At 40.6% G+C, this 14,596-nt stretch overlaps 1 protein-coding gene and 1 long non-coding RNA gene across 3 annotated transcripts in view; both read left to right on the forward strand.

The window, feature by feature from the left end:
* Window positions 1–14,596, forward strand: part of VAPA (VAMP associated protein A) — a 37,308-nt gene that overhangs the window by 9,984 nt on the left and 12,728 nt on the right. For both annotated transcript variants that reach the window (XM_043888824.1, XM_043888825.1), the window contains exons 2-4: window positions 7,774–7,926; window positions 10,667–10,770; window positions 11,189–11,269. In XM_043888824.1, coding sequence (XP_043744759.1) covers window positions 7,774–7,926; window positions 10,667–10,770; window positions 11,189–11,269 — 338 coding nt within the window. The remainder of the gene's footprint in view (window positions 1–7,773; window positions 7,927–10,666; window positions 10,771–11,188; window positions 11,270–14,596) is intronic.
* On the forward strand, window positions 1,107–7,767 carry LOC122684666. The gene is made up of 3 exons (XR_006338120.1): window positions 1,107–2,952; window positions 3,324–3,399; window positions 5,289–7,767. It is a non-coding gene; the product is annotated as an uncharacterized LOC122684666 (long non-coding RNA).

The raw sequence follows: 14,596 nt of genomic DNA on the forward strand, positions 1-14,596 counted from the left end.
GAATTCCTTGGTTTTGTTTTCTGAGTACGGTTCCCACTGCCAAACATCTCAATAACCACATCTTCCAAAGATAGCTTTTTCGTATCTTCTCAGTACCCCCAACCTGACTTTAAAAATAAAAGCTTTTATGAATAAATTAAGCTAATATGAATTCATGTTTAAAAATCCCTTCTGATTGTAAAATCAGTGCTTAATGTTGAAAGTTGAGAAAGTATAGAACAGTAAAGCAAATTCTCAATCCTACCACCTAATAACACCTGTTGCTGCTAAGTCACTTCAATTGTGTCCGACTCTGTGCGACCCCATAGTCGGCAACCCACCAGGCTCCTCTGTCCCTGGGATTCTCCAGGCAAGAACACTGGAGTGGGTTGCCATTTCCTTCTCCAGTGCATGAAAGTGAAAAGTGAAAATGAAGTTGCTCAGTCACGTCTGACTCTTTGTGACCCCAGGGACTGCAGCACTCCAGGCTTCCCTGTCCATCACCAACTCCTGGAGCTTACTCAGACTCATGCCCATTGAGTGGGTGATGCCATCCAACCATCTCATCCTCTGTCATCCCCTTCTGCTCCCGCCTTCAATCTTTCCCATCAGGGTTTTTTCCAATGAGTCGGTTCTTCCCATCAAAGTATTGGAGTGGCCAGAGTGGCCAAAGTATTGGAGCTTCAGCATCAGTCCTTCCAATGAATATTCAGGACTGATTTCCTTTAGGATTGAATGGTTGGATTTCATTGCTGTCCAGGGGACTCTCAAGAGTCTTCCCCAACACCACAGTTCAAAAGCATCAATTCTTCGGCGCTCAGCTTTCTTTATAGTCCAACTCTCACATCCATACGTGACTGCTGGAAAAACCATAGCTTTGCCTAGACAGACCTTTGTTGGCAAAGTAATGTCTCTGCTTTTTACACTTGATCTTAGCCAAAAGGCCGAGAAGCGATGTGTCTCTGCTTTTTAATAGGATGTTTAAGTTGGTCATAGCTTTTCTTCCAAGGAGCAAGCGTCTTTTTAATTTCAGGACTGTGGTCACCATCTGCAGTGATTTTGGAGCCCAAGAAAATAATGTCTCTCACTGTTTCCATTGTTTCCCCATCTGTTTGCCACGAAGTGATGGGACTGGATGCCATGGACTTAGTTTTCTGAATGTTGAGTTTTAAGCCAGCTTTTTCACTCTCCTCTTTCACTTTCATCAAGAGGCTCTTTAGTTCTTCTTCGCGCTCTGCCGTAAGGGTGGTGCGTTGAAATAAAATGGTGAAGTGTGGCTTTTGCATTAATCTCCGCCTCCATACTTTTGTCATAATGAAACCTTGTAAAAAGATATGTTTAGTATTTTATTTTATTTTGCATACCAATTTTATTTATTTTCATTTATTTTTATTAGTTGGAGGCTAATTACTTTACAATATTGTAGTGATTTTTGCCATACATTGACATGAATCAGCCATGGATTTACATGTGTTCCCCATCCCAATCCCCCCTCCCTATGTTTAGTATTTTAATAACTATAAACCATCTTGAATTGATTCATTTTGTTTCCTGAAGTGGTCCTCTGTTTGTTTTTACACTAATGCTTGTATGATGACATTTATTCAGTACCTGCAGTGCCGGGGATTGTCCTAGCAGCTGGGGGCAAGCTGCACGTGAGACCAGTCTTCACAGAGCTCACATTCTCTCAGGTCTGAGATTTCAGTGTGTTTTGGGGAAAATGGAGTAAAGGTAAATAAAGTTAGGTAGCTTTGTGTTTTAGGGCATTCTTTGGTGTAAAAGAGAAAAACTTTTCTTGGTGTTCGAAACTTATTTCTGGAAATGTTTTTCCTGTGGAACCAAGAGAAATACAGTAACCATTAAAAATCTTCTTCCTGTATTACTGATTTGACTGCAGTTTCATGCCTTAATGCTGCAGAAGTCTGCCTAGAATGGCTTATGAATTAGGAAATAAACATAGCCAGGTAGTTCATATAGAATATATAGAGAATTTATGAGAATTCAGGCCCCGGAGACAGATCTGCTTTGACTTCCCACTTGCACGGTTCTGTGCTTGTCTGACTTTGGACAAGTGTTCTCATGTCTGAGTCACAGTTGACTCACCTGTAAAATGAGAATAATAAGTAATAAGAGTATCAGCTTCATGGCTTGTTATTAGGGTTAGATGACATAATTCATGCAGAGTTCTCGATACTTGGTGAGCGTCCAGTAAAGGCTAGATTGTGAAAGCAGCTGTGATCACTTCAGGACATTGAGTCTGCTTCAGTGTTGTGGGTGCTGTGGAAAGCATGGGACTCCGGGGTTCAGAGACCAGGGTGTGTGATCGTCAGGGCACTACAGGCAGCATCTTCATAGCTGCGTTGGTTTCCTTTGCCCTTCATTGCATGGGGTGACACACAGGGCTTCAGTGTAGGCGGGTGCTGCCCACGTGGTGGATTTGTGTCATAGCTGAGAAACTTAGAGCGTAGGGCCCTGAATCTTTCATGATGCTGCACAGAAGCCTGCCTGACCTTTTTCCAGAGGAAGATCTGAGCTTTATCATGCTGGGTAGTAGAGAAGCCTACTCTTTGGGAGGAGGTACTGTCTTCCAGGGCTGTTGACTCTGTTGTACATCCCCGGAAAGACTGTGTGAAAGCCCCCAGGGCCTGCACTGACCAAGCTGCAGAAATGCCAGGACCCATGGAGACTGGTCTGTCAGCAGGCCCCCAAGTCCCTGGTCTAAAGGATGCCACAGCCTTCGCAGGGTAACGTTCATGCACACAGCTGTTTATTCTGGAGCTGCATCCCAGAGACCTTTTCTGTTTCTGTAACGCTCCATGCTGTATTCAGGACCACGTATCCTGAAGCATTTGATTCTCTTCTCAGTAAGCAGATACTGTTGAACTCAAGTTGGTATACATGTTGAGGTGTTCAGGAGTTTTCGGTTAAGCCTTGGAATGCAGGAAGATAAGATGGATGGACACAGATGGCTAGGTAGGTTGCTAGGTCTTAGAGTTAAGTAACAGCAGGTGTCAGTTGTAGAGTCTAGGTGATGCATATATGACTATTTACAGTTGAGTTATTTTTATTTCTCTGAAATTCTTCAAAGTGCTGGGAGAAAAGGCAACTATTCTCCCCCCCCCCAGCCCCCCAAGTCAGTTTTCTTTGTAACTAAACAAAGCTTGGCATTTAAAGAAAACCTTTAGCAGCAATTTGTATCAAAATGTGGATAGATGATAAACATTTTAAGGATTTGTTTAGTCAGAGTGGTTCTACTTTCAGCTGTTTTTAGCTTAATTGGGTTCCTTTTAAGATTGGATGGTTTGGAGAACTATTTAAAAGGAAATCATTGCTCTAAATTTTAGATACCCAGTGTTACGTGCCTGGAATACATTTTTAGGTAAAGGAGTCAGGCTGTTCTCCCTAAGGACAGCCTTCCAGGTGAGTGGCCCTAAGCTTTTCCTACATTTCTGAAGTGTGAGGGTGCAAATTTTTCCAGGCTTTTTAACACTGAGCCCACATTGAAGTATATTACATTTCTGTCAGTTTAGGGCTGAGGCTAGGATGCTGGATTACGGGGAATGGTAACTGGTAGAGTTAGGGTGGAGTAACTGGTGACCCGAAGTGGCCTGGCTGCTTGAGAGGAGAGGAGGGCAGCCTGTGTGATGAAAAGGTAGACTTTTAATAAAATTAGATTTTGTTTTGTTTCCTTTCGGTAGAAGAGTTTAAATGTAATCTGTATTGTGTGGAATTTTGTTTTATGGGGAATATTGTTACGTGTAAACAGTGAAATTTCATCTCTCAAGTAGGGAATACCAGATGGTATCTGTGGTTGGTGATTAGTTTACTACTAAGTAATCTTAAATGGATTGTTGTAGTAATTGTGTTTCTAAATGTTAAACTAAGCATTTATGTTGGACACACGGCTGGATTTCTCTCAATTACAGGGATTGTTCTAGAAATTTTCAAAACGTGAGTGTTTATTTCTTATGTGAGTGAGTGAGTGAGTGGTCGCTCAGTCGTGTCCGACTTTTTGCCACCCTATGGACTGTAGCCTACCATGCTCCTCTGTCCATGGGATTTTCCAGGCAGAGTACTGGAGTGGGCTGCCATTTCCTTCTCCAGAGGCTCTTCCCGACCCAGGGATCGAACCTGGGCCTCCCACATTATAGGCAGACGCTTTACTGTCTGAACCACCAGGGAATATTATTTCTTATGTAGTTTGCTTCACTTTTTCATCAGAAGTGCTTTTCACAGGTTTTTTCAGTTTTTTCTTAAGGTTATACCAAGAGTCATCTTTTCTTAAAAAAAAAAAAAAACCCTTTACTGTTTTTCATAAAAGAAAAACCATGTGCAGTTGATAGAATTATCAGAGTCAATAGCTGTGCAGTCACGGCCCAGGCTCAGAAACGGAACTTGGCTTCAGCAGAGCCCTCCTCCTTTTCCCTGCACAGCTAGCTAGCTCTTTTTTACGGTGACCATTTTCATGTTTTTCTAAACAGTTTAAACACCTAAGCTTTGCACGGGATATTAGTAAAGCTGGAGAGTATTGATAGAATGCAGTAGTTTTTAACCTTATTTGACACAGTATCCCATTTTAACATATTATATTTTGTAGTGCCCAGTTTTGCATTCTGAGATGAAATTCATGTATGAATTACCTACTAACATACATAGTTGAAAATCTTAATATATGCCCTGACTCTGTAACATACAGGAGAAGAAACTGGATTTGTAATAAAATAGGCATTTCGATGTGTAAGTGTTGGGCATGACTACTAGAAGACTAGAAGATCTATCCTATATAGACTATACTAGATGTAGTGTATCTGTATATAGATAGATAGAGAATATATCTATATAGACTGTACTGGGAGACTAGTGAAGTAGCCAGATGGCCTGTGACCTCCGTCAACAAGTGAGCTTCGGTTTAAGGGAAGTGAGGCAAGAGTTGTCTGGTGGAGACTGGTTTTCTTTAACGTCTTGAAATAAGGCCGAGAGAGTCTATGCATGTGGGTGCACTCACGTGACTGTCACCCACACACGTGTGCTGACTGTCCCAGACCTGTTGCAGGATTCACATGTCCTGAGTGGCATTGCTGTTGGTAGAATAATTTTCTGTATTGGTGTGAACTCATGTTTTAGTTTTTTGGAGAAAGAGAACAGAGTTTTTGCAATAGATGGATTTCTGGAGAAGAGATTTTTTTTTTTTTTTTTTTTACATCAGTGTGGATGTCTGGAGGGGTGTGTGAAGGTTTGGTGGGTCCTTGACTGTGCAGGTCTGCTTGGGCATCACAGAACACTGCTGTCTTGTTCCTTTCCCCCAACAGCAGCTCCTCCAGTCCTCACGTCAGACAGAACACCTACATCTAATTTTGTGAGATTCTCAGAGTGTCTGTGACCCACGAAGTGTAACAGGTATCTGCCTGAACCCGCTTCCAGCTATAAATCTGGTTTTTATGCTTGTGGTCATTAGTACTTAGTGATTTTGCGTTTTAACCCAGAAGATGGCTTTGGAAGCAACCCTTATTGAGAGACTTGGTTAGAGGGACGCAGTGGTGCAGAAAACCTCAAATTCATTTGTTAAGTGGGTTTATTACAGGTAATTCTACATTTCACTGAGGTTAACTTATTCAGTTAAGAATTTGGTTTTAGTGAAATTTTTTTCTTTTGACATGTTATTTTCATCTTTAGATAGTTTGTATTTTCATGTCTAGAAAGATCACAGTCTATTAATTGAAGATTTATATTCCCTGATGGGCAATCAAAAATGTGAGTACTGTTTCAGAATTCATATGTTGATGAAAATGGACACATGGTCATTTAAAAAATCAGTTTAAAAAACCAGTTATTTTACCTTATTTTGAATAGTTGGTACTTTCCTCTAAAATCAGGGACATTTTAGAAATTGAATTTAAGGGGCTTCCTTGGTGGCTCAGATGGTAAAGAAATTGAATTTAAAATGACAAGGTTACATAATTATGTTATGAAAATATAGGATTGTTCTAAATTAAGATTTGTAAAATGTTAGCTATTTTACTAAGAAACTTCTGAAAACAGACTTTTAAAAATTATACTTTGCGCTAATCTTAAAATCCTAGTTGAAATAATAACATAAAAATTGACACATTCTCAGGTACCTGTAGTAACTTGTGGATTTTGAGAATGTTAGGAAATGGGATCTGTCTAAGATTCATAGTTTTACCAGTGGATTCACGTGGGAGAATGCACAGCTGGGGGCTCTCCCCTTGACTCCCTGGGTGGGGGTGTGGGGATGGGGTGGTCAGGTGCTTGTCAAAGCCTGCAAGCAGTAGTAGTGCTGGGAGGAGCAGCAAGGATGTGAGATAATACGCAAATACAATGAGTGACTTGACCGTGAAATTAAAACGAGCTGTCCAAGAGATTGTAGTTCTTGTGTATATTGTATATATTAAAAAAGAAAGCCTACTTGTTAATTTAAATGCCTATTTCATGGTAAAAATTTTTTTATAACTGGTTCTCTGCCTTTTTTGTGTTTTCTTCTAATGTTCTCTTGTTTCTAGCTCCTTCTTCTCATCCCAGTTCCAAATCTTTGTTAGAAAATATAACTCAAAAACTTTTAAGCACAGAGTAGAATTAATTTATCTCCTTGGACTTGAAGTAAGTGCTTTTTCCTGGCCTTTCATTTGAAGTCTCTCTTTTCCTCTCCCCTTATCAGTTTGGTCTACTTTCTACCCGGCCCTCCTCACACTGTCCTTGATTTGTCTGTGGGTGTTGTTCCCCTTCAAGCCTTTGTCTTAGATAATTTCCCACTACTCAGCAAAATGGGAAACTATTTGGCAGAGTTGGGGAATTTTCTGTCTTTTCTCAGTCTGGAATCCTTACTAGAAACATTTTAAAGCATACTAGAAATATTTTACAGTTTTAAAAGACATGTTTACTCTGGTTTATTTAATTTCAGCCTTGAACTTTGATTTCAGACTTCTAAAGTTTTTTTTTTTTTTTTCATTTAGAAACCACTTAAAATTGCTTTTGGGTTAGGGAGAAGTGTGTGGTTGTTGCTTCTCATTGGGACATATTTTTTAAGTTTTATCTTCTGTCTCCAAATTAACCGGTATCAGTTTATTGTCTAAATCTGCATAAAATGTCTTTAGGCTTTTCTTGAACCAAGAACTGTACTGTTTCTCCGCACTCCAGTTTACCCCCCTTTTTTTAAAAAAACAATGGTTTTAGATTTACTTATTCAGGCAGGAGTACATCACCGTTTTGGTTTCTTTGTTTTGCAATTTTATGTTTGGGTGTTGAACCAAAGCTTAAAAATACCTTTGTATGTAGAGCATTTGACACAGTTACCTTAGTAAAAATGTGACCAACATGAGTGAAAGGAGCCAGTGAGGGGATCAAAGCTGATGGAGGTGGGGCGGGACCACCTGTCTCCCAGCCTGCTGTCTTCAGGTGGAGAGACTTTGTCCTTGGCTCGGTCAGGTGAGTCTGAAGACAGGCTCTGGTTTGCAGAGCACTGGAGAACCGATCTTTTCAGTAATGCGGTAAGCATGTACTGGGAGAATACAGTTTGGGGTTTATTTCGTAAGTTGTGAAACTTTCAGAACACATTTTACGTGATGGAAACAAGAAAAGTTCGAGTAGGGATTTTATGGGTTGGTTAGGAACAAAGGAGAGAACACAGCCCCTTTGTGAGTCCCTACCTGTATGTGTACTTCAGTACACACTTTACGTAAAGTCGAGGTTATGTTTCTCCAGTTTTGGATTCTGTGTTTGTGTGGGTGTGACTCCAATTAACATTTTTTCCCGTTTTTGTTTTTTAAAATCTTGCAGGCCCCTTCACAGATGTAGTCACTACAAACCTTAAGTTGCGAAATCCGTCAGATCGAAAGGTGTGTTTCAAAGTGAAGACGACAGCGCCTCGTCGGTACTGTGTGCGGCCCAACAGTGGGATCATTGACCCCGGGTTGACTGTGACCGTTTCAGGTAGCAAATGTTCATGTTGTCCTCTCATTGTGTGCGGACTGCTGCAGAAACTGTCTCCCCCTTCTCTTGGGGTGGAGTGTGGGGTGTGTTTGGGGATGGAGTGGGAGGGTTTGTGTGATGGGCTGAAAGCAGTTACTGTCAGTCTAAATTGTTACATTGTTCTTTATTTCTGCAGCTTACTACCACATCCTCTGCCCTTATTATTTGGTCTTTGAAATTTTGTATCATTTTTGGCTTTGCTCATTCTCTCCCATAGATCACTAGTGTGACATGTTACATGCAGCTATGGAGGGATTATTCTCAGTCTTTTGGTTAAGAATGTACAGTGCATATCTTTGGCCAGTAAGTTGTAATAGTCGATGAGGCTTCTGCCTTTCTTGTTAATGCCGGGTGTCAGTTCTGTTCCCCTTTTATGGTTCCTTGAAGTCCGTGGTGCGTGCTTGGCTCCTTCCTCACGCAGATGGCTTACCTGCCCTGGAGCAGAGCCAGTGCCCCCAGACTGTTCGTTCTCCCCTCCTGACACTCTCACGGTGCAGGCAGGAAGGTAGTCGAGGCGGCGCCTCACAGGCCCCACGCCAAGACCAGTTACTCCCGTTTTCTGGCCGTGGCTCTCACCTTTGTGAGGGCCTGTCACAGCAGCACGGGCTTCTCCAGATTAGCCTCTGCGGATACAGCCCAGACTTGTGTGTGTTCAAGCATACAGAGTATGCCTGGGTAATCCTGACAGGTATTACTAAGATATTAAGCAATTCTGTATCAGTGTTCCAGTTTTCAGGCCCACAAAGCTGGCTAGGGGCTGGCTCCTTGAGATGTTTCGCGGTGGAGCCTGATGCAGTGGCAGTTGAGGCCAGACTGCCATCAGGCCTTGTGGGGCACCGAATCCTCCCTTGGTAACTAGCCCCATACGCAGAGCCTGGAGGCCCTGGAAAAGGAGTTTTATGATGTGGCAGCTGGGCAGGCTTGCTGTCCTGTTTGTTTGAGCTGTCAGCTCATGGGAAAGGTGGCGGGCAGTGAGAAGAGTGAGCAGTGGGCATGTGTGTCCTGGAAGTTGCTCTCTAAGGCCACAAGCCTGCAGCTCAATTGGAAGAAGATAAAATAATTTCTATCCACATGATTAAAAATGGATTTTGGCGCGAGCAGCTGTACCCCTAGGAATCCAAGGATCTGTTCAGAGTGACTTTCTTGGAGGGATCTAATTCACTGAGCTTTTCCGGTGTTAGTGTTTGTTAAGAATGTGATATACTTCTCCAAGCACACTAGTTCCTGTGTCCACACGCGTCCTCGACGCCTTTCCTTCACTTGGAACTCGGCACTCCAGCGTAGTGCAGCCCCTCAGTGGGTGAGGGGTCCTCCGGTCACACTTCCTCCAGCAGCCCTCCTTGATTGACTCTGCATACTCATTAGCACGCACTTTTATGGATTAAGATTGTCTTTCTCTTGTTATGAGGTCTATTAGCAAGTCAGTCACATCTTTGAAGTTTTCTTTTTATGCAGTTTCTAGTGAATATCCTGGGGTGGTGGCTCAGTGAAAGGTGTTCCTGGAGATACATTGTGCATTATCTGGATTCTGGGCATTTATCCTGTGCATTTTCTTTTTTCCCCATAATTTTGCTTATTTATTTATGGCTGCTGGTTCTTCGTCGCTGCATGGGCATTCTCTCCTTGTGGTGCACAGTCTTCTCACTGCAGGGGCTTCTCTCGTGCAGAGCACAGGCTTCAGGTGCTCGGGCTTCAGTAATGGTGGTTCGTGGGCTCAGTAGTGGTGCAAGGGCTTATTAGTTGCCCTGAGGCAGGTGGGATCGTCCCGGATCAAGGACTGAACCCATGTCTCCTACATTGGCAGGCAGGTTCTTTGCCACTGAGCCACCAGGGACCCCCCCCCCCCCCCCCCCGCCATCCTGTGCATTTTCTACATTTGCTTAATTGCATCTGAGTTTTTGAAAATGTTGACATCTATCTTAGAAATAATCTAAATATTAGCAGGGAAGTTAACTCCACAGTACTGTGTACATTTGTGGAATTGCTGATTCATTCTTTATAGTCTCTTATTAGATTTATATTGCATAATTTAAACCACACCGAGCCTCTAAAAAACCTCTTGTATGCCACTGAAAACCATAAATGCTTGGGAAAAAATTTTACATATAATTAGGACAGTAGAAAAAGTTCAGAAATCATGAGGCTGTATGGTTTCCTTGTACACTTTGTTGTCTTAGACTCATTTAAACACACTGATAAACTCTTGAATAGGTGTTTATTTAAAATCTATTTTAGAAAAAGCTAATTATATCGAAGCACTAATAAATGGTAGTGAGTTTTAAGTTACCTAGAATTTCTCCTATATTTTAGTTGTCTGATTTTAAGAGCTGTTATCACTAAATACTAATGTGAAAACTAAATTTTTAAGTGGTTTTAAATACAAATTTACTAGATTTTGAATTTATAGGCATTGTAATAGTTAATGTTAGCAAAGTTTTGAAAATTTTCCAAACTGAAGTTTAGAGAGGGCAATCATAGATACTTATTTTTTAAAGTAGCCATTTGTTTATTTTGTGGGTTGTTAAAGATGTAGCAAATTAAAAATGTAGACAAGGTAAGAATAATTGAAAATCATAAAGTTGGTTCTGAATCAACTTTAATAATCCAGTGTTTCTTGCAACCTTCCTGGTTTTCTTTAAATTTGCAAATTAGTGAGTACTAGGAATGATCAAGAGTCAGTGATGTGTCCGTTCTTCTTCAGTAATGCTGCAGCCTTTTGACTATGACCCCAATGAGAAGAGTAAACACAAGTTTATGGTACAGACCATCTTTGCTCCACCAAACATTTCAGACATGGAAGCTGTGGTGAGTAGAGAAATTGAACAGAAATCTTTTGGGGGAATGTTGTTTAAACTTGGGTTTTGTTTAGTTCTTCATTGAGAAACCTACTTTTTAAAATTAAAAAAAATCTGTGTATCTCTTCACTATGGATAATCCTAACTCATGTCAAGAATAAAGGAATTTTGAAGTCATATTTCTTAGAGACGGTTTAGAAGTGCACTGCTAACAGTGAAGCCCTGTAATCTCTAGGGATGTTAGTATGGTTTTAATGGTGGTGACAGTAGCTCTTGTAAGGTTCTGTAGAAAGTTATGTGGCACCTGGAAACCCCCCAACCCCTGCCTCCAGGCAGCTACACTAACCCTTTGGTTATCCCTTGAGAGGAAACCTACTGCTTGCAATTGTATTTCCTCTGTCTCATTGTTTGGTTTCCTGTGTTTTTAGTGGAAAGAAGCAAAACCTGACGAATTAATGGATTCTAAATTGAGATGTGTATTTGAAATGCCCAATGAAAATGATAAATTGGTAAGTAGGAAAATTTAAGAAAATTGGAAGCTGCTCAGCTCTTAGTCACTGAGATTTAACTTCTGCTGCTGGTTTTGGCCTTGGTGGGTGTGTGATGTATGATATAGCTGTTCTAAATTCGGTGCTTAGGCTTTTTTAAAAAACATGTGGACATGCTCTTTTCATGTTACAACATTTTGTTTGTTCAAGAAGGAAAGTACTTTTAGATACTTTTGATTAAAAGTATGATTGAAAAAGAAATAATTTAAAAAGCTGCATGATGGAGAAGAATCATCTCTTCCTACCAAAATCTTAACCACTTAAACCACTACAAGTTCTTTGTTAGAATAAGACGTGTATATATAAATATGATTAAGTTACAGACATAAGCTGCTTTTTGGCAGCTATATACCTGCAGTTTGGGGGTAAGATTTAATTTACATGGACAAACATTTATTTCAGAGTTGGCTGTTCCACGTATTTTTTTCACTATTGTTATTGGTCAAAATACATCTGAGTTAGTAAATGATTTTTATGTTGTGTTTTGATTAGTGTGAGGCAAATAAAATTTGAAGGACTGATGTTTATATGCGCAGAGTTTAAAAAGTAGCCTTAGAGAATGGGTTGTGGTCACTTCTCTGTTCCTTTTCTGAAATGCAAATTTGAATTTTTTCTGTGGTTTTTAGGAGGGACTTGAAGGGTCGGTAGATTTGTGTGCATGTGATTTAACATATAAAGTAATATGAACACATAGCATTGTGTTTGGCACATATTAGGTTACAGTCTGACATGACTATTGTCTTTGCTCTGGAGGCCATTTGCCCTGTTGAAAAGTAAACTCGCAAGTTAAATACATGGGCTCAATTATTGTGTTTCTCTTTGAGGATAAGCTGAAATGAAAAAGTGCCTGAGTGGTAATTAGGTGTTGAACAAATCATTTATTGTGTTTTTAATGCCTTTTTAAGAGGATTTTGAAATATTTGCCGAAGACAGAGAATGTGAACACATATTCTTACTGGAGAGTGAGGTTCTGATGGTGCAGCAGCACGGATGAAGTTGACACTTCCCACGTGGAGTGCACTTTCTTCTTTGCCGAGGCTGCCAGAAGGCTAATAGCTTGGGTCGTTCTTACCGGAACCAAGAGAGCACAGTAGCACATTGTCTGGGTTGACTTGTTTTATTTCTAGTTTAATTGAGCTGTAGTTGACATGCTGTATAAGTTTAAGGTGTCAGCATAAAGACTAGTCTTCCATACATTGTGAAATGATTACTGCAGTAAGTTTAGTTAACATCCGCCATCTCATACAGCTGCCAAAAAAGCACTGTTTTCCCTGTGGTCAGAACTCTTAGGATCTGCTCTCTTAACAGGGAGCAGATCGCACACAGCAGTGTTACCTGTAGTGCCAGATAGTTGAGTGTGCCACATAGCCGTGTTGAGTGTACCACATAGCAGTACCTGTAGTCACCATGCTGTATGTTACATCCCAAGTTCTTGTTTATCTGGAAGTGTGTACCTTCTGACCACCTTCATCCAGTTGCTCCTCCCCATACCCAACTCTTAGAGCCACAGACCTGGTCTCTGTTTCTGAGAGTTTGGGGCTTTGTTGTTGTTGTTGTTTTAAGATTCCATGTGTAAGTGAGCTCATCATATAGAATTTGTCTTTCTCTTACTTCACTTAGTATAATGCCCCTGAGGTTCATCCATGTTGTCACAAATGGTAGGCTTTCCTTTTTAATGGCTGGATAATATTCCATTGTATACATGCATTCCAGTCTGTGCATATACACCACAACTGCTTTATCCATTCTTTTTTTTTTTTTTTTAATTTTTTATTTTTTTCCATTCTCTTGATGGACACTTGGGTTGTTCCCATGTCTTGTCTGTTGTAGATAATGCTACTGTGTGAACATGCAGGTGCAAATATCTCTTCCACATAGCGCTTTCCTTTCCTTCAGATGTATTCCAAGAAGTAGAATTCACTGAAATAGGGTTGACTTATTTTAAAAACACGTTTGGGTATTTTCTCACTTTTATGAGTTTTATGCGATTTTTACAGTTGTTTAATAAGCACAGAGCTGTCTTTCAACTGGGCTTCTCTTATGCTCTGGATAGGAGACCATTTGAGATTATAGTCTGAAAAGGGCCGGCACCCAAGTAGTATTGGAAACCAAACCAGAAATTGAGGGAAATGATATGACTATGATAGATGGGCCCAGCCATCTTCCGCCTTACACAGGGAGGTAGCAGGTTCACCAGACAGAGACCAGCCCAAATTATCCAGCAGAGTGGCTTTGAATCTGCTAAAGGCTTGAACAGATACTGCTTGGTGAGCCCAGGGCCCCGCACCATGGAGCTAAAGCCAAAGTAGTTTGGTTCCAGAAGTTTTTCAGAGTAGGTTGTTAGAAACCTGGAGTGTGTTCAGCAATTTCAAAGTTCTCCAGGGAGTATCTGATCCTGAGCTTGATAAACTAGCTGCAGAAGGATTTGCACTTATTGAACTACTTGGACTTGTAGTATAGTTTTTACTGACCAATTAAATTATAGGGAATACTTGCTAAAGGTAATGATTTTTTAAAGCAATTGATTATGAAAAACTTTAAATACTTAGAAAAATGAACAGTAAATTAACCCTTGTGAATCAGCTTTATAAACAATGACCAGTTTGATTTTATCTCATCTCCATCACATCCCATCTCACATATTGTTTGAAGTCACATCTCAGACATAATTAATTTCAGTCGTTACTGTTTCAGTATATATTGTTCAAAGCTAAGGATGTTAAGAAAAGTAGAAGAGTGAAGACAACACTGTCATTAGTCTTTGGAAGTTTAATATATCATTAACATCACGCTGCCAGGCAGAGTCACAAGTGTCATCTAGATATTTGTAGTTTGTTTGATTTGAAATCAAACATACTGCTCTTGGATGATATATTTCTTAAGACTCTTAAACTGTAGATTCCCTTGTTTTCCTCTTGAAAATTGTTTATTAAATCAGGTTTGTCCTGTAGAGTCTCCTATAGCCTGGGTTTTGTTGGTTGCATCCTTCAGGTGTCATTTAACTTTTCTGCTGTTTTTGGTATTTCCCATAATCGAATCTAGAGACTGGATTAAATTGAGGCTCATTTTTTGCTGGTGAGGGAGAGAGAGGACTGCTGTATAGATGATTATCTGTTCTTTCAGGGAGGCACATAGTGTCTTTTTTGTTTTGAAGCTAGCAGCTGTTGGTGTGTAGACAGTGGTTCCCAGCCAGGGGACATTTGTCCATGTCTGAAGGCATTTTTGGTTGTCACAGCCGTTGGGGTGAGGGGATTGCTACAGACACCAGTGGGTAGAGGCCAGGGACAC

The sequence above is a fragment of the Cervus elaphus genome, chromosome 27, assembly GCF_910594005.1.
Source record: "Cervus elaphus chromosome 27, mCerEla1.1, whole genome shotgun sequence".
Lineage (NCBI taxonomy): Eukaryota > Metazoa > Chordata > Mammalia > Artiodactyla > Cervidae > Cervus > Cervus elaphus.